Source organism: Solenopsis invicta, chromosome 9 (genome assembly GCF_016802725.1).
Source record: "Solenopsis invicta isolate M01_SB chromosome 9, UNIL_Sinv_3.0, whole genome shotgun sequence".
Taxonomy (NCBI): domain Eukaryota; kingdom Metazoa; phylum Arthropoda; class Insecta; order Hymenoptera; family Formicidae; genus Solenopsis; species Solenopsis invicta.
Window position 1 is genome coordinate 12,866,217 of NC_052672.1, and position 17,588 is coordinate 12,883,804.

At 39.8% G+C, this 17,588-nt stretch overlaps 3 protein-coding genes across 7 annotated transcripts in view; 2 read left to right on the top strand and 1 right to left on the bottom strand.

Annotated features, from left to right (window-relative positions):
- Positions 1–17,588, bottom strand: part of LOC105198024 (uronyl 2-sulfotransferase) — a 56,195-nt gene that overhangs the window by 956 nt on the left and 37,651 nt on the right. The window contains exons 1-5 of one of the 2 annotated variants that reach the window (XM_011164655.3): positions 2,685–4,367; positions 1,308–1,508; positions 984–1,144; positions 431–505; positions 72–232 (exon numbers count right to left, since the gene is read on the bottom strand). In XM_011164655.3, coding sequence (XP_011162957.2) covers positions 72–232; positions 431–505; positions 984–1,144; positions 1,308–1,508; positions 2,685–2,864 — 778 coding nt within the window. In that variant the 5' untranslated portion in view covers positions 2,865–4,367. Of the gene's footprint in view, positions 1–71; positions 233–430; positions 506–983; positions 1,145–1,307; positions 1,509–2,684; positions 4,368–17,588 lie in introns of those variants that run through there. The other variant, XM_026134698.2, reaches the window with a different exon arrangement.
- Positions 4,499–8,729, top strand: LOC105198025 (protein kintoun). Its single transcript, XM_011164656.3, has 4 exons — positions 4,499–5,087; positions 5,315–6,514; positions 6,591–7,042; positions 7,188–8,729. Exons 1-4 carry the CDS (start codon positions 4,563–4,565, stop codon positions 7,579–7,581), a joined length of 2,571 nt encoding a protein of 856 aa, XP_011162958.1. The 5' UTR covers positions 4,499–4,562; the 3' UTR covers positions 7,582–8,729.
- LOC105198026 (potassium voltage-gated channel subfamily H member 8) overlaps positions 16,936–17,588 on the top strand; it is a 31,943-nt gene continuing 31,290 nt past the window's right edge. For 2 of the 4 annotated variants that reach the window (XM_026134685.2, XM_011164659.3), the window contains exon 1: positions 16,936–17,335. The gene's annotated coding sequence lies outside the window, so the exon portion shown is untranslated. The remainder of the gene's footprint in view (positions 17,336–17,588) is intronic. The other 2 variants (XM_011164658.3, XM_026134686.2) reach the window with 1 other exon arrangement.

The window sequence follows — 17,588 nt, forward strand, 5'->3', positions numbered from 1 at the left end:
GGAGAACGCTCAATCAATAAGATTATATTACATAGATATATGGACCGGCAAATATTTATACGAGTACTTACGAAAATGATCATAGACGCGGATGGCGCCCTTAAAAAAATAGGGAAATTCGACTGCGAGCGCATTTAGCGACTCCTCCATGTAATCCAATATGCCAACAACAGGATACCATCGAATAACATTTGTTTTAGCTCGTTCCATCGCCCACGTGTTATTTCGTTCCCTGGAGGAAAAACACGTGTGTAGCATGAGAATCAATAGCGGCTACTCCACTTCTTTTTTTTTGTCCCACAAAATTGTTTATCCTCACTCAGCGCGTCCAGATAAATTAACAGAAATGCCTACTCAGTACGCAATAAAATGTTACATGAGATTATACCCAATGAGATTTATTAATTAAAACAGAAATGTTGATACGTACGTACAACGCGGATCTTGTCCACAAAAATAAGGTATAGCTCCATGGTAAAGCGCTTTCTCCTCTCCTTTTCGATGCCTGAATCGTGTCAAAGCAATATTCAATAATTAATATAAGATCGTGGTTTGTAAAGTATAATTAAAATCGAGAGAAGACCAACGAACGGTTACAGCAGATGATTTTATAAACATTATTCTAATTCTATAAACTGCGCTTCCTTACTTTTAGTCTTAAAACACAATTTTTTAATTGCACTAGAATATTACTATATATTAAATTAATAATTTAATAATACTAATGCTGATAAGCATTTTTAATAATGTTGTGATACTCCATTTCAATTTTTAAAAAAATTATGTTTTAAGACCGAAAGTAACAGCAGGCAGTTTAAAAAAACTAAAAAATGTATTTAAAATCATATAAGATATTATTGAGCATTAAGATCCTGCTGATTCGTCATTTGTTTTATCTCGATTTTAATTGTGCAAAACAATATTGTTGTTTCTCTCTTTCTTAATTTTTAAATAGGTATATCTTATACATAATATATACTTACCTTTGCCAGATTCGTGGCTTCAAAGGATTTCTCACTAAAGATATAAAGGTAGGCCCTTGCCGTCCGAATTCCGAGAAGTTCAGGAATCTCACGTCCCCGTCAAAAGTCAAGGGAATAGCTTCCTGTCTGATGATATTCGTAATTTCTTCCACCATCAACTCCTATCGAAACAAGAATATCTTATGGTTTGCGACGTGAGTAAGTAGCGGCCTCCGAAAACCTCTTATGAAATATTATAAATAAAAAAATGTAAGTTATCGATACAGTGATCAGTTAACGTCAAGTCGAGAGTCTGTAGAAGTTGGGGAGAATTTGTTTTCGAACCTGCCGTAAATTCGATAAGAGTCCACGATCGCCCGGCGGCAAACGTATGTGCTTGAAAGCATTGTATCCTTGCAACCGTTGCAAGATCAGCACAATCAGCTCGGCGCCCGCGCCGGGTATGCGTGTCAGCATGAGAACGTGCTTGTGCTTGTATGGCAAGTCCCTCAATTCGGCGAGCGAGGGTGTGACGTACCGATGCGTCTGTTTCACAATTACAACAATCGTGAACAATCACATTTTACAACATAAATAGATAAAATATATTTTTTAACATTTTATTTTTTTAACCCGAAAATATTCTCATGTAGTTTGTGAGTTTTACAAAATAATGGAATGTTTTTCACAATCCAATTAAAAATTATTATTATTAACCCCCTTAAATTACCAACATGGATATTCCGTGTTTAATTTATTTTTATTTGCAAACATTTCTCGAAAGGTAATTTCAAAGGTAATTAAACTATTTTTCTTTTCAAAATACTGTATACGTAGACATTTGTTTTAAAAATTTGAAAATATGTTTGTGAATTTTAAAAAATTTTTTAAATCACTTTAAATGAATGAAAAAGCGATAGGACTTAAGAGATGTTACGAAGAAGATACTTGAAATATTGTTTTACAATATTTGGTACACAAAATAAAATATTGAATAATGATCTTAAATATATTTTTTAATAATTAAAATTGAATTATTACTATTTGGGATTATTGGAGATTTACTCAACATTTTCTAAAACAAAGAGAAATTAAAAAAGATACAGATTCTCTCGATTGGTAAATACTGTAAGTACTGTAATTGCGTTTTATTTTCTCGCTACTGGAGTATAAAAATTACTGGGTGTGATATTTTCCAGCTTAAAATCATTGAATAAAGTAGAATATTGATTTGTTTCGGCTAAGAAGGAAAAATCATTTTTCAATTAAAAAGAACGTAGTCCATATGAAATATAATTGTATGTAAATGTCTGGAATATTCAGTGTGATTACTGTAAGATTCTGTAATATATCTAGCGCAAAACACATGGGCGACGACGCACTTTCCCTCATGCACGTCTCACGCTCGAGGAATGCATTCTCCGTTGCGCAAGCACGAGTCATCTCCGGCGCATTACTTGGAGACTATGCATCTACCGCTCGCTAATTAAATACAAAATTAAATTGAGATATACGTTCCGCAGAGCGTGTCTCGACTTGATGCACGCTCGGAGAATATGTTAAACGTAACTTGACCTGGAGCGACCTAACTAATTCGAGTAAAATATTCTAGGTATAATATATCGAGGAAATGAGAGATGCGTAAAATTTTCCAATCAACACTTGACATCGGTGCTGAATATCTTATTTAGATATGGACATGATTAAAGTACAAATCTTCACCTGGTTGCGAGTGATCCATCGATCATCGGCACGTGACGCTTTCTGCTCCTTCAACGCACTACGTTTCTCGGCGGCAATCGCGGGCCTGAGTAAATCCGTGGACGACCGGGTATTCAATACGATGAAGACTACTGTCAGACACGTCGAGAGCGATAACAGGAGACCACGATTTCGACGCATCTTTTTTGTTAGATTACCGAATGCTACGCCGTGTACTTCCAAATGTAATTTTGTGGGTTTACCTCCCGAGAGGTACTCAGCGCACGGATTAATCGAGGCCGCCGCCGAGTAACTGAGGAGAATGTTAGTGGGTCAGACCCACTGTAAACTACGTGATCCCTACATCTTCGCCACAGCCTACGACCCCCACCGATTGGTTGATTGGGTGAAACGCAACACTTCACTTTCCAATGCATATTTATTGCAAATCAGACGGTCGCGTTTGCGCGCGACTCTGCATGACTAATCCCTAAGGGCAACTTCAATCGAACAACTTACAAAACCGGATTTTAATTTAACTGGATTAAATAAATCAGCGAAATTGCTTACAATAAAATTTCGAATTGCAGGGTAACTTCAATATACTGTATCGCACCTATCAAGAATTTAATTTATCAAGCATTACTTGTTATGTTCAAGATAAATAAATTATAAGCATTAAAAGCTATAAAATTTACTGTTATAAACAAATTGAAAAAAGCGGAGCATTTATTTTATCTTTGAAAAAAAAATTTTTAATTGCATTTTGTCTATAAAAAAAGGGATCGGATACATGGCCATTCATGAGATAATTTAGCTGACTAAAGAATATAAGATCGAGGTAAACACTTGTATTTTGGTACTCTCTTTTTTACTATTCCTCCACACTTGTGTATATTACGAAATAATGATTGAGCCTTTTACACTCACTAAAGAGAGAATAATTTTACGTAGAATGCAATACATTGCTGTGCTACTCACAGCATTAACAAATTAATTCATTGATGGTTTTGTTAATTAATAGTATATATTAACGGTAAAAAGCTGAAATCACAGCACAACACAAAAGACTCTAGCTGAAGAACATTACGAGCCGAAGTTAGGATAATAATTTTCGCTCGAGTAATCGAAAATGAAAGGTAACATCGCTAAACGGAAGCTGACGCTCTTTCTACATAGCAATTTAATTAACAAGAGGTGCAAATTAGAAAAAGTTCTTCGTTGCAAAGGATTAGACTAAATTGAAGTAAATGAGAACAAAGATTTTTTCACGCCCACACACACATACACACGTGCGACCATCTCGAGTCTCTGTTGCGGAAACGAAAGAGAAAATAGAAACTCCGCTCGAGTAAAAACCTAGTAAGAAAAATGCTAGTCATCCTGTAAGCATGCAAGATGTTAACAATAGCAGACCGTCAGCAATTACGTTCGCATTAAAACACGTGCACTCTGTCAGCGAAATCTGACAGCGGATTGTAAATAAAAATAAATCAGAAGCTGTCAGAATTTTCTAACGTTTTAAAAATGGAGTACTGTACTTCGTTTTAATGTCATTTAAATGATTGCGAAAAGCGATAGATTCGGATTTTGACCCTGTCACAGTCTATCTGTCAAATATCTGTCAATTCCGTTAACAGATTCCGTCTATATTTTTGCTGTTCTGCATCCTGCTGAAATCCGTAGCAGACATTTCGTTTGCAAAGTCTGTCTGTCGAGGAAGCGAGAAGGAGCTTCTCGGGTGTTTGAAAGTGATCGAACTGGCCGCCGCCACGTCGCGGACGAGCCGGTGCGCCGTGACCGGCCGGTACGGTGGCGCCGCGGTCCACGTGCTGTGTGCACTCTTCTTCGCGATCTTTCTCTACCGACGGGTCTATTTGTAAACACGCGCGACATAAGATGGACGTGTACGAACATCGCAGAAAAGATTGGGAGGATTTCAATGTGTCACGAGAGGAACTGAAGAACATAACCGATTGCCTAGAGAAGGAGGAATTTCGCAATCTGCTGATCGAGTACGTAGAGGAGGTGACTGACCCGGAGAACAGGAAGATCTATGAGAAGGAGATCACCCAGCTCGAGAAGGAGCGGGGCGTAGACGTGACGTTCGTTAACCCCGAGCCCGGTTACGTCATTAAGACCAGCGTGGATGGTGATAGGAAGTGCTTCCTGAACATCAGCAAGAACGACATCGTCGCGCGCCCCACCAGCCAGCCCTCCTACGAGCAGGGTCGCCGCGGCCTGCAGTGGTCTATCCCGTACACGTTGATACCACCCCGCTATGACCTTGATAAGAAGAACGTGCGATGCATGGTGTTTGACGTGGTCTTCCACCCAGACACCCTTTACCTGGCGTCCAAGAACCCGCTGTTCCGCGAGATGGTCAACAACACGGCGATGGACGGGGTGGAGAGTAACTTCAAGGTTTGTATCTAAGCTTGCGCTACTATTTGATTTTTGTTATACAGTACAAATTTGTTCTCTTTTCACTTTCCAGAACTTTTTGCTTGATTCATCTTTTTCATGACACATTTGAGAGAAAAAGAGAAAAGATAAATCAAGCTTAGGAAAAAAAAACAAATCTGTTATATATTTTCTACAATTTTATTTTTATTTAATATCTGTTTTTAATTCTCTCGTTGTCATGTTAGGTGAAGTTGGACAGGAAGAATCTAAAGTTTCCCAAGATCAACTTCAAAGGTATAACACATCCTTCGGTAATCAGGAAACCTTCGGAGACACCGCCGCAAGAGCCACTGGACATAGAACCAGAGATCTATCAGAAGATAATGACAAGCTACGACGAGAGTCGCGAGAACCAATGGAAGCAGAGGGAAGAGAAGCCCCAACGTGCCCAGCCAACTACCACTTATTACAAGGATAAGCAACAGAACACTGTGGATGAGAAATACGTTACGCCTAAATTTTCCATAAAACATCAGTCCGACGTGGAACTGGAAGATTTTGTTTTGAGCCGAGACGCGAAGATGTTTGCTACAGTCCCTAAAAAATTGGTCATTACCATAGATCTGCCCTTGTTGAAGAGCGCCAGCGACGCGACGCTTGATATACACGAACGATCCCTCACTCTGAAAAGTGAAAAGCCTGCAAAGTATCTGCTGGATCTTCCATTGCCGTATCCCGTAAATGGAGATAACGGGAATGCCAAGTTTGATCCAAAATACAAAAAGTTAATTGTAACTTTACCAGTTGTTCGGTCATTGATACCAGTATGTGGCAACGATAGGGCAGATAACGGGGTTGACAGTGATCAGAATAGTATTGTACTAGTAACATCCAAGGATGACGAAAACGATTTATCTAATAAGAAAATAGAGTTACTGGAAGAGTGTGAAAGCGCGTACGAAAATATAAAATTCAATAAAGCGAGTGAAGAAGCAGATAAGTGCGAAAATACTGCCTTACGGACTAGTAATACGACAGAAACCGCCGACGCATTTATAAATCCTAGTGTCAAGTACAATCTTCCTGCTTATACCTGTAATATTTACAATAATCAGTTAGCCATTGTTATAAATGTAAAAAATGTGAATCCAGATGCGATACGCCACAAAATTTTAGATAATAATGTAGGTATACATATCTTGTTAACGTCTATGGGTGCTGGATTCTTTCCGCAATATTATTCATTGTGTCTTAAGCTAGAAAATGGTTGTATTGAGCCAAAAACTCTTACAATTGAACCATGGGACAATAATGTTGTTTTTAGCATCACAGTGAAAGATATTGAGAATGTAACACAATATTTTGTTGGAATGGACACGGAATTCATGGAAGGAAAGGATCTACCTACAGCAGCATCATTTACGAACAAGTTTAAAGAATTAATGGTAAAACATTAAATGTATTGCATATTTACAAAAAAATTAAGAGTTATACTGTCTACAAAAAGTAAAATATTTACAGTTCTCTCCGAAGGATGAGCAACAGACAGACAGACAAATCTCTGTACAGCCGCAGGATGATGGTATTGTCATAAATATTCGTCCAAATCAGCAGGAATCTGATGACGAAGAAGAGCACGAGGAAAACGCGAGAGTCGTCCCAAAGCGACGACAAGAGAAGAAGCACGTTGAGAAAGTCAGATCTGTTTCAGAAAGCAGCGGAGATGAATTGGCAAGCAACAGCAGCGGAAGCAGCGTGAGACACTCAAAGGGAATTTTGAAATCACGTCGCGCCCGCGATTTTTCACGTTCCATGTCCGAATCGAGCGCCGACGAAAACTGTCTATCTACCTCGTGTACGGATCATCATTACGATCATGATGATTCCGTGCACGATATCAATTCTGAATCGGATTGTTCCAGTTTGAAAAAGACTGTACGATTTAATGATGTGGTTTCACGACAATTATTTAGGTATTGTAACAAAGAATAATCTACAATTATCTTCTTAAGAGAAAAAAAGAAATATGAAGATAGTTTGTCTTGTGATTTTGCAACTGCATAGTTCTCTCAAGTAACATCATACGCTGATAATTTATCATTTTCTTTTTTTTTTTAGATCCAATTCAAGTATTCTTGGACAGCGAAAGAAGAACCAACGTAAACTGCGGAACAAGAAACGTGCGCATGATCGTCGACTAAGCGAAAGTGAGAATTCCGAAACCGAGGAGCGTGACAAGTATAAAGTCGATTATAAGCGTTCTTCGAGTGAGGACACTTCTGAAAACGTGAAACCTATACTCGCTAAGGATAAGCATTTGCAACAGCAAAGAACCGCCAATATTGAAATTACGAAATCGAGCACTGATGACAAACATTCTTTGCATAAACGTAAATCCAATTTTGAGGAGAAACCTACCGAAGATGTGCAAGCTGATGCCTTAATTAAAACCACGAAAGGTGAGGTCCAATTGGAATTTAAGAACGATCTGATATTCGATCTCGATATGTAGACGTAAAACTATATACGAGATAATTATGCATAATGTGATAGGCATCGAGGATGTAACTGATAACAATGCTGATATCGTAAACTTACATATATAACATTACCAAGCAATTATTTTAAAATAGAGTATCAAAGATATTTAGATGGGAATAATTTTTTAGTGCGTTATTAGCATAGTACTAGTAACGAGGCAAACATGACGAATCAAAATCATGAATTCATTTAAATAACTGGACTTGTATTAGTGATAAGCGAAGCTTAAAATATTACCTTCTGATATCCTAAAAATATAGAGTAATAAAGCTTTGCTTAATGTAAAAATTATGTCAATTTTGAAAATAATCTTGTTAAAGTACATTGATAATTGCAATACTGTACGGTGAGATATTTTTAATTTTTTAGAGAGAATTGATTACACACATTGTCATTGAATGACTTTTTACTAAATCGATTAAGAAAAGATACGTTCCTTTTGCATGTGTGTTAAATATTACTGCCGCATGTATGTGATTTTTTACTCATAAAATAACGCTTTATTAAATCAAGAATGATCAAATAATAAACACACATAGTTACTTTGATAGGAGTGCATACAATTTTAATGAACAATTCACGTGAATTTATGCAAAAGTATGTTTAGACCTTGTATTATATACGATACTTACGCCAAGAGTTTGCACACGTATACAGATGTATCGCATTGCAACGAGCGCTTGCCAACAAATCATGATACGTATGGTAACAAAAATGAATATGGTTTTGCTTCGAAAATTGCTAATTACGTGGCACAAGATTTTCGATATCTAAAGTTATCTAAGTCATACTCTCTTGTAAAAATACTAAAAAATTGTTAAAAAATTTTTTGTTGGCTACGAAAGAAGTTATAAGATATTTGTCGATTTTATATATTATATACATTGGTATTTTGTAATTAAATGTACATAAGTTATTTTGATCTGGTCGATGCAAAATGTTTACATATCTGCGCTCCGAACACGTTTCATTCATATGTTATATAGCGTATTCAAGAATTTTTACTGGTAATAAGCAATTCACGTAAATTGATATGTTCACGCAACAATATATATTCCTGTAATAGTGATATAACGCAAGAATGAAATAAACGGCACACAAAATGTTTTTATAGGTGAACTATATTTCTCGGTTTATTAAACTAATAGTGACTGCTTTATTTAAGGAAGATATCAAATCTGAAAAGATTATTCTCATATTCAAAAATTTTATTTTAGTTTTGAATATTCTCTATTTGAGATATATATCCATTGGCGAATTAATTCTGCATAAATAACATTGCACTTTCAACAATTGTCCTGCAAAATTTTGACTATCGAGTGTCAATAATAGTACTCGAAGCGGATCGGGTGTTTGCAGTTTAGTCAATCTCATAAATGAGAAGACTACGTCGATCGTGTGTCACGGCGCGTATCCGCAAAACGCGTGTGGTGGGTCAGGGTATCGGGTCGTGCGATACCGTAACACGACGTGAAAAGCAGAACCGTAGAGCAGTAAAACGACGCGACGGCGAAACGTGATGATCGAAAAGTAGGACACGGCCCACGACCGGCGGAAACTACTGGGCCGCCGCCGCCACCGCCGCCGCGCGCTTCGAGCTAGGGATGAGAGTTCAGCCCTCGGAGTTCGAAACCATCGATCTCGCTACTTCGCGGGGGGGTTGTAAGGTCGTTAAACTCCCCGGTCTACCTGCACATATCTTCCGCCGCATCGCGCGAATACTTCCCTGTATTATTTCTATTGATGTACCATCGGGAAAGGGAACTCAACACGGCGAGCCACGCTAATGGGACGCTCCAATTTCGCGCGATCGCGATTCCATCGTTGTCGTCACTGCGGCGACAACGGCGGTGGTTCGTTTCAATTGGGTTGTTCATTGCTAGGCGGGAAGTGGCTCGGCAAGAAAGACGATCTTGAGGAACGGATTAGCTTTACGTTACAAAATTTTAGTCTGATTTTTAAATATTTATTTTCTATGTTTTTAAGGATGTATAAAACATTTCTCAAAACATTAGATTTATAAAAAAAATTACAGATTGTTTTATATTACATTTAAAAATAGTAAAAAATTTGATAGCGATTTTCTATCTGGCTAAAAAGTTATTTTAATAAGTAGACATAAGTAGCTTTTACGAAAATATCGTTAATAATGAAATAAGAAATAACTTGAAAAATCTGAATTTTTTAAATGAAATACTTTGAATATTCAAGATGCTTTATGCAAAATTTCATTACGATGCAAAGGTCAGTTCTAAAATAATGTGTACAAAATAACCAAATAGACAATCATAAAATTTTTTTCTTAATGTTTAAAAAAAATATTTTTTAATAACAAAGTAATAACAAAATAAGCTATTTATAAAAATATGTTATTAGATAAAAATCTAATTTTATTTTCACAACTTTCATATATATAAAGTTGATTTAAAGCATTAATATTAACAGATTTCTAAATTTTATTTACTTTGCAAAGATTGTATACATTCTTAATTATAGAAAAACTTAAAATTCTCGTCTCTATATCTCTTTCGATAAATCCCGAATGACTGAAGCGAGACTCGTCAAACTCGCAGTTTTGATTATAAAAAATCGCCTATCCCCCTACGCACGTAAATTCCCATGTGTTTTACGATCAAATCCACCCCATAATGTCACGAAAATTTATTCAAGGGTCCCTTTTGTAAAGATGATAATGTTTATGTTGCGCTATCCATCTCGGAGGCGGCGGTCCCTCTTGGGCGAGCAGCCCGAGGGACGTTTGCCCATCATCGGGGAGGAAATGGCGAAGAAATTACGAGTCCCAATTTCTGAATGCTTGTCGAAACAACATGTAATTGCAGTACAGGGGATTAAGGGTGGTAGGCCTGACTGGCATCAGGTCGATAAGCCGTCCACCCCTTGAAGGTTCAGAAAGTCGGTGGCCTGTACCGGCAGCGAGGGTGCACGAGAGCCGCCGGAGGGTGAGGAAGCGGGACGACGGGAAGGGTGAGAGGTAGAACGCGAGGGAGAAAGGGCACGTACCCCGCGTGCCGCGGTTACGGCCGGCACGACATCGGCAATGCGGCAGCCGGCGGCGTTTAATGTCGCTCCAACCAGTCGGCCAGTCGTTGCACCTGGCACCATTCGCCGCCGTCGCCGCCGCTTGGCGAACGCAGGTTGATGGCGAGGGGGTTGGCGAGGAGATGGCGGTGATATTAAGGACGCGGCCGCTCGTCGGCCCGCGTAACACGGTTTCGAGATTGGGCACACGCGGCGAGATATCGATGGCCCGCGCTAACGTAGATAAAGACCGATGGTGAACGATCGTTACGCGTTATCTCGTAACACTGCCGTGCTACTTCGACCGGGGGAGAGCCACGATAGCGAGGTGCGATAAGACGGAGCCGGAAGCGTCGTCTCTTTTGAAGGACGGAGGTGAATTCTGATTCTTCTTCTTGCCCTCCCACGCTATTCACATTCCGTTCGTTTTAGCTTCGCAGGATTCCGATTTCGATCAAACTTTCGCTCATTAATTCGACTTAATTCGACCAGAATTATTGTGGGGGGAAATAAGCCAAATTTCTAATCTAATCTTTCTTCCCCATTTTCCACTGATATTGCTTGATGAAATAATCGGATTAAGTTATAATTAGAGTTTGATCGAAGTCACCCGGTTATGACACCCTCGTGTTCGTGTCTCTCGCTCGGAACGCGCTAGCTCTCTTGGTACCCGTGAAGTCATTAACGCCTTAACTCACGAATTTGTGCACGTTTGTTAGGGCAATGTGTATTTTCTCACACACGCCTTGATAAGTGCTTAATTTCGCAAAATCGCGCTGGCTCGACTATATCCAACGACTAATATTGTAACTCGTCACCCGGGTGACGCAAAGCCGCTCCAGCATTTCTCGCTTAACTCGTCGAAGCCGCTAATCCGTTCCGCGGGAACCGCTAATTTCGACGGAATTCAAATATTGTACATTCCGGGAATATGCGATTCGCCACTTCGCATCCTTCGACGGAAGATTTCCGCCTTTCTGGAGGAACGAGCACGCCAAATATCTCCGATGTAATTCTGTAAATAACGCGATTATTTCGAAAGCAGCTCTATTTCCCCGAGATTTCATGCGTCTCGTATCACGTCTTCTCTCACCTCTTTCTGTTTTCCCTTGAATAATGTATGAGGTTCCGGCGTATCTGTTCGTATTACCGTCCTGGCAGTTTAAAATTTACGACGTACCCTACCGCGCAGCATAGTCTTCCGTTTGAAGGAGTTTTGTTTTTACGAAAACGTCGCAGTTTTTCCACCTTAACAATATTTACAAGGACCAGGAACGGCAAATATTGTCTTCTTCCCATAAATATTTCATTAACGATTTTTACGATCTAAATTGTACTGCAAGTGGATGTTTACTGTACGGAAGTTTTGCTGAAGCATCTAGTTAGCTGAACAATCTAGTTAGATACGGATCTGAGAATAAATTTTTGTTGGATCGTGAGAATATAATTATGAAGGACGCTCAAGCATAATGAACAATGCTGCAAAAACTTTCGACATTTTAACAACTAGCTTGAGTGTCCTACTTAATTACGGTAACCATACGTCCTCTATTCCAAAGGACAGTCCTTTACTTCGAATAAGCGTCCTTTAGATTTATTTACGTTCTCAAACATTTTTACCCTTTATTTTAACCAGTTATCTTTTATTTTACGAGAAATTCTTTTCTAATTTAAAAGCATTCCAATGTCTAATGTCGCACTAGTGATAAATTAAAAGTACGATTGATAAATTATTTAATTTAAAGTAATTTAGAAACATATACGAAGAAAACCCTAAAATTTTTATCCATTAGTTTCTCGAAGAAAAAACGGTAGACTCAAAAAGCAGTTTAGAATAATCCAGTTTATATTAAGAAAAACCTAATTGGAAATTTATTTGTAGTATATAAATTTAATTCACTAAAATAAATATTTAAATACAACGAAATTAAATTTTATTTCAAGCAAAAATAAAATTATCAATAAGAAAAATAAAATATATTTTGCAGAAATGAATTTTACAGAAATATATATTTTATTATTACAATCAAATTTATTTATAACTAATAAATATTGAATGAAATGTCACAAATAACATTGGCATCTGAATATTTTGACTTTTCTCTTTCTCAGTGTAGATGATAGTTACTAAGCTTTGATGAAATAATTTTAATTAAATGTAGAATTAATATTATCAAATATTTAGTAACCGTTTAGTAAGCCTTTAATAATCAATTGGTTACTATTATTATATTAAGTTACTATAATTAGTAAATATTTCGTTATATTAATGAAACGTTTAATTGAAATTATTTCACTAAAGTTTCATTGTTATTACTAAACTTTTTCCCAGTGTAACAGTTATTTTAATTAATTTAATTAAACAAAAGTACTGGCTCCAACGAAAAATCAAATATTAAATTCAATCATTTTAATGGTTTAAAAAACGAAAGAAATTATCTTCAGATCTCTATCCAGCTGTAGATTCTCAAATACTTAAGCAAAATCGTTCTTTTCGCGTATATTGCAGTTAATAATGAATAGATAAAATTGTTAGCCCGTGAATATAACTGACGATAAAATCGTGCAGTACAGCGAAAGATATACAAAAGATTTATTGTCGCGAGAGAGAAAGACAGAGAGAGAGGGAGAGAGAAGCGCGAGCGAACGGTAGCGCATAAAGACACACAGAGAGAACAATTACAGCTGCGAACAAATCGTAAAAGATGAAACTCGTTAACGTCGCAGTCGTCCGTGCCAATGACTTTTTATATCCGTTCGGCTATTAAATGGAGCGGTGAGCACGCCATGTTTTCCCGTCTCGTTTTTCATCCCTTCGTTACTCGTTCCTACCTTTCCCGTTCTCGCCTTCGTATCTGTCCGCGGAGACGTTCCAAGTACTGGAGTATCGATTATATGGACCCCGCGCCTCGTAACTACGCGCGCACGGTCCGCGCCGTGCCGCGCCGCGCCGCGCCGCGCCGCGCCGTCCGGATAACCCACTAACACCGACAATCCTCTCCCTATTGTTTGGAGAATTTTTTTTTATCGGCCTCTTTATCTCGAGCGTTGCCGGTGTAGAATGTACGCTCGAAATTTATTATCTCTCCCGCGCCGTTTGAGAGCTGGCTCGCGCTAGTTTTAGTCGTCGGGAGATTGGAATTTTTTTCTGTCGCGACGAACAAATATTTTTTCCGGCAGGCAAAACGCGGAAGGAGGATTACGCGCGGTGCGTATTATACAATCGTGGGAGAGCGGGGGAGAAGGAAACTGCGAAACGGCGCGTATCGCGAATCGATATTTTATTACGTTCGCGGGGAGCATTTAATTTCGTGGAGGCGTTACGCGGCACCTATAAAAGACGTCAGAGAATGACAAGCGCGACGTAGACGGAGCGGAATTACTACAGGCGTTTACCTTATCGCATTCCCAGCTAGCGTTAATCCCTCCGCAAAGTAACTGGGACTTACGCGCGGGCTTAGTCGCGCGCCGCGCGGCGCGGCATAGCGCGGTGCGCGACACGGCCGCTTCGGAAACGCAGCTTTTAAAATTAGGTCGCAGCTTTATAATCGCGAAGTAGTCGAAGGTGGTATTCTTAGACCGCCGCAGTTGTGCAGCTGAGCGTAGCGGTCTCTTCAAAATTCTCTTTCTCTCTCTCTCTCTCTCTCTTTCTGCCTCCTCCCCCCAGCCCCCCCAAGCTCCCGCCCTGTTTCGCTCAATTCGACGTATTATACGATCTGACGACGCATCGACGATGCATCAATCTCGAGAACGACGTACGAGGCGACGACCTGACGTATAAACATCCATTTCTGGGGTATAGGGGAGAGAGGGTAACGACACCCGCCATCGTTCGCCACCGACACCGAGCCATCGTTCTTGATTAATCCGAATTCGTCCCGATTTCGTTTCCGGCAACTACGGAAGCCGCGCGGGAGATCGTGCAAGACGGATGCGCACGTTCTCGGTACTCCGCGCGAATCCGGGGAGAAGAGACTTTGGCGTTTGATCTGTGTGGAAGGCATGTGGCTTCTCGCCACATATAATATATAGCTCCCGACGTAATGAGATGCTGCCTCGCGCGTCAGCAGCTAGCTTCCCGACGTGGCAGCCAATAATTTCGACGAGATGTTATCAGAGGTCGGCGGAGTTCTATATATTAAGGTTTAAAATAACTCAGTGGCCGGTCAAAATCGAAGCCCACTCGACCCTCTCGTGAACTTTTTCCGCGATGGAGATCTATATCGGGAGCGTGCTTGCAGATTGCGCGGCCCGTTCATGAAGGACTAGCACGCGAATACAGTCATCGACCCTCTTCGGGCACGGGCGCGTTGTACAATACCATCAAACTGACCTGCAGCAACGTTTTATTCGATATAGACCGCGATGCGGCACGGCGCCGCCCGCGCGCGGCTTAGCGAAACACTTTTTCCGTCCGCGAAAAAAGCGCCGCGTCAATCCTCGTCGCCGCGGAATATTTTTTTTACGTTTCAAATTCATTCTCGTTACATATGCATGCGACAATCCTTTCCGCGTGCACGCTCGTACGCGGCGCGGCGCGTTGAAATCCGGGTTTCATCTCGCGCGAGTCAAAAAGTCGTGGAAAATCCGGATTTTCCCGACAACCCGAGAGGAAACGCGTTTCTCTCCAACGTATCGACCTTGAAGAGATAAGGTAAGCTCGGCGAGCCGCACGTTCACGTTGTAGCGACGTAAACGCGTGTATCGTAAAACGCCGAATAGAACGAAGCGAAACGAAAATATATTCGACACGGGACGCGCATTCTTTGCACAGTGAAAATGTTTGGCGAGATAGGCGCCGCGCCGCTTCGACGTGAACGAAATAACGGATACGTTTGTTAGGAGAAAAAGAAGGCCCCTATGGTGATCCGTCAGTGTCGTGTACAATGGGATTTTGTTTTAACTTGACGATAAGCTTCCACCGTCGATCTTCGTTCGATCTAATATTCGAATTCTCTCGCTGAAAAAGGCAATATTCGCCATCCATTTCGATCATATACAAAATCAGATGCAAATTGAACAACGCGCCCTACTTCTTCGTATAATAATTTGAGTGATAAGTTGAAAAAAAGAATTAACCGTGCGAATGGGAATTAATTTATTAATCAATTTTACTATATTTTTCAATAGAATGTTTTTCTTTATTTATTTGAGTATTTTATTTGCGTCTCAATAATGATGCATTCGATTCTCAATTAATTCTCTTTTAATTTTTGAATATCGAGAATTCTTAAATTACAAATATTGTTTAAATAATAAGCGTCCCGCGGAGAAATTATTAGAAGTTTATCTGCGCAAATGAGAATCAATCTGCTAATAAATTTTATATGTGTTTTTAAATAGAACATATTTTTTATTTAATTCTTTTTATGTCCCAATAATAGCTGCATTCGATTCTCAAGTACGTAGTTAAATCGTTTTTGATTTTTAAATATCGAGAGTTCTTATAATAGATCAACATTCAAATGTCCTGCGAAGAGACTGTTAAAAATCTACTTGTGCAAGTAAGAGTCAATTTATTAATAAATTTCACATGTGCATTTTTAAATAAAACATATCTTTTTATTTATTTTTTTTGATCAATTCAATAATAACTGCACTCGACTGTTAATTGCTCGATTAATTCTTTTTTTTTTTTTATTTTTAAACATTGAGAGTCAATCTTTGGTCAATTTTGTTTAAATGCTCTACGAAGAAATTATTAGAAATCTACCTTTGCAAACGAAAGTCAATTTGTTAATCAATTTTACGTATGTATTTTTAAATAAAATATATTTATTTATTGGTGCTTCACTGATAACTACCCTCGACTCGCGACTGCCCAATTAATTTTCTTTTGATTTTCGAACATCGAGAGCTCTTATTGTTAGATGAATATTGTTTAAGTGATAAGAGTCCTGCGGAAAGACTATTAGAAATCTACCCGTATTACACGACAAAATTGCATGTAACGTTCGATTAGCGCGGGCCATCGACCTATCGATCGAAAAAGCGAATAGAATGAGAATTTAAAAAAACCACCTGAGCCGAAAAAAACCTTCGAGTGTCAGACTCGACTAAAGACCATATCAGATTTTTCAGGTGCACATGCGCGCGCGCGCAAACGGGTAGCTCGCGCGTGTGTGTGTGTATGTGTGTGTGAGAGAGTGTGTGGCGTGCTCGCGCGGGCGCACAACCCCGCGGCGCGGTCGGTGACGGCGGCGTCGCGGGGCGTCGCGGGACGTCGCGGGACGTCGACGAGAGGGGTGGGGGTGGGAGTACACACTTATCGGTGGTACACGCTCGTGTCTTCACCTACGCCTAGAACGCGTGTGTGTCTGTTACCTTCCCACGGTTTACCACATGTTGCGCCTCGGTACGAGGGGCGCAAGTCAGGAGCCCGGGCCATCAGAAGGATAGACGGAATCTCTCCCCTCGGCTCTCGGTCAGTTACGCGATCGCCAGCGAACGATTCGCGCGGCCGGTGCGCACCCCGAGGCTTGCTGGTAATCGCTGGCTGCCGCCGTTCCGAGTGTGTGCATCCTCGAGTGCATCGAACCGACGGACGCGTCGAAGGGCGAACAATTTCCCTTAATCCCGGAGCGAACGGGGTGAACGAAGAAGAGAGATCGGTGTGGGATACAGATCGGTGGTGGGGTGGTTCGAAGATGCTCGAACAGTGAACGGGCGATCACTTTCTCCACAAGGTCGGTACCACCGGGAACGGACGCCCGTCAAAGTTCCTGTAATTATGCACGTCGCTAAAGAATGACGGAAAATCAAAAATGCATGCCACGTCCAGGGAGTTTCTGCACGAGAAAGACGTGCAGAGAGACAATTTCTCGTTTAATAATTTGTAATCGTTTAATATGTAACCGTCATGATTAACAATTACTTTATACAATCGTATATCGTATCGAAGGTAATATGAGGTCCAATTAATAAAAGTGGAAAACGTGT

Coding starts and splice junctions, on each gene's coding strand:
- LOC105198025 (XM_011164656.3), top strand. CDS start 4,563: ATGGACGTGTACGAACATCGCAGAAAAGATTGGGAGGATTTCAATGTG. Junction 5,088..5,314: donor GGGTGGAGAGTAACTTCAAG/GTTTGTATCTAA, acceptor TTGTCATGTTAG/GTGAAGTTGGACAGGAAGAA. Junction 7,043..7,187: donor GTTTCACGACAATTATTTAG/GTATTGTAACAA, acceptor TTTTTTTTTTAG/ATCCAATTCAAGTATTCTTG.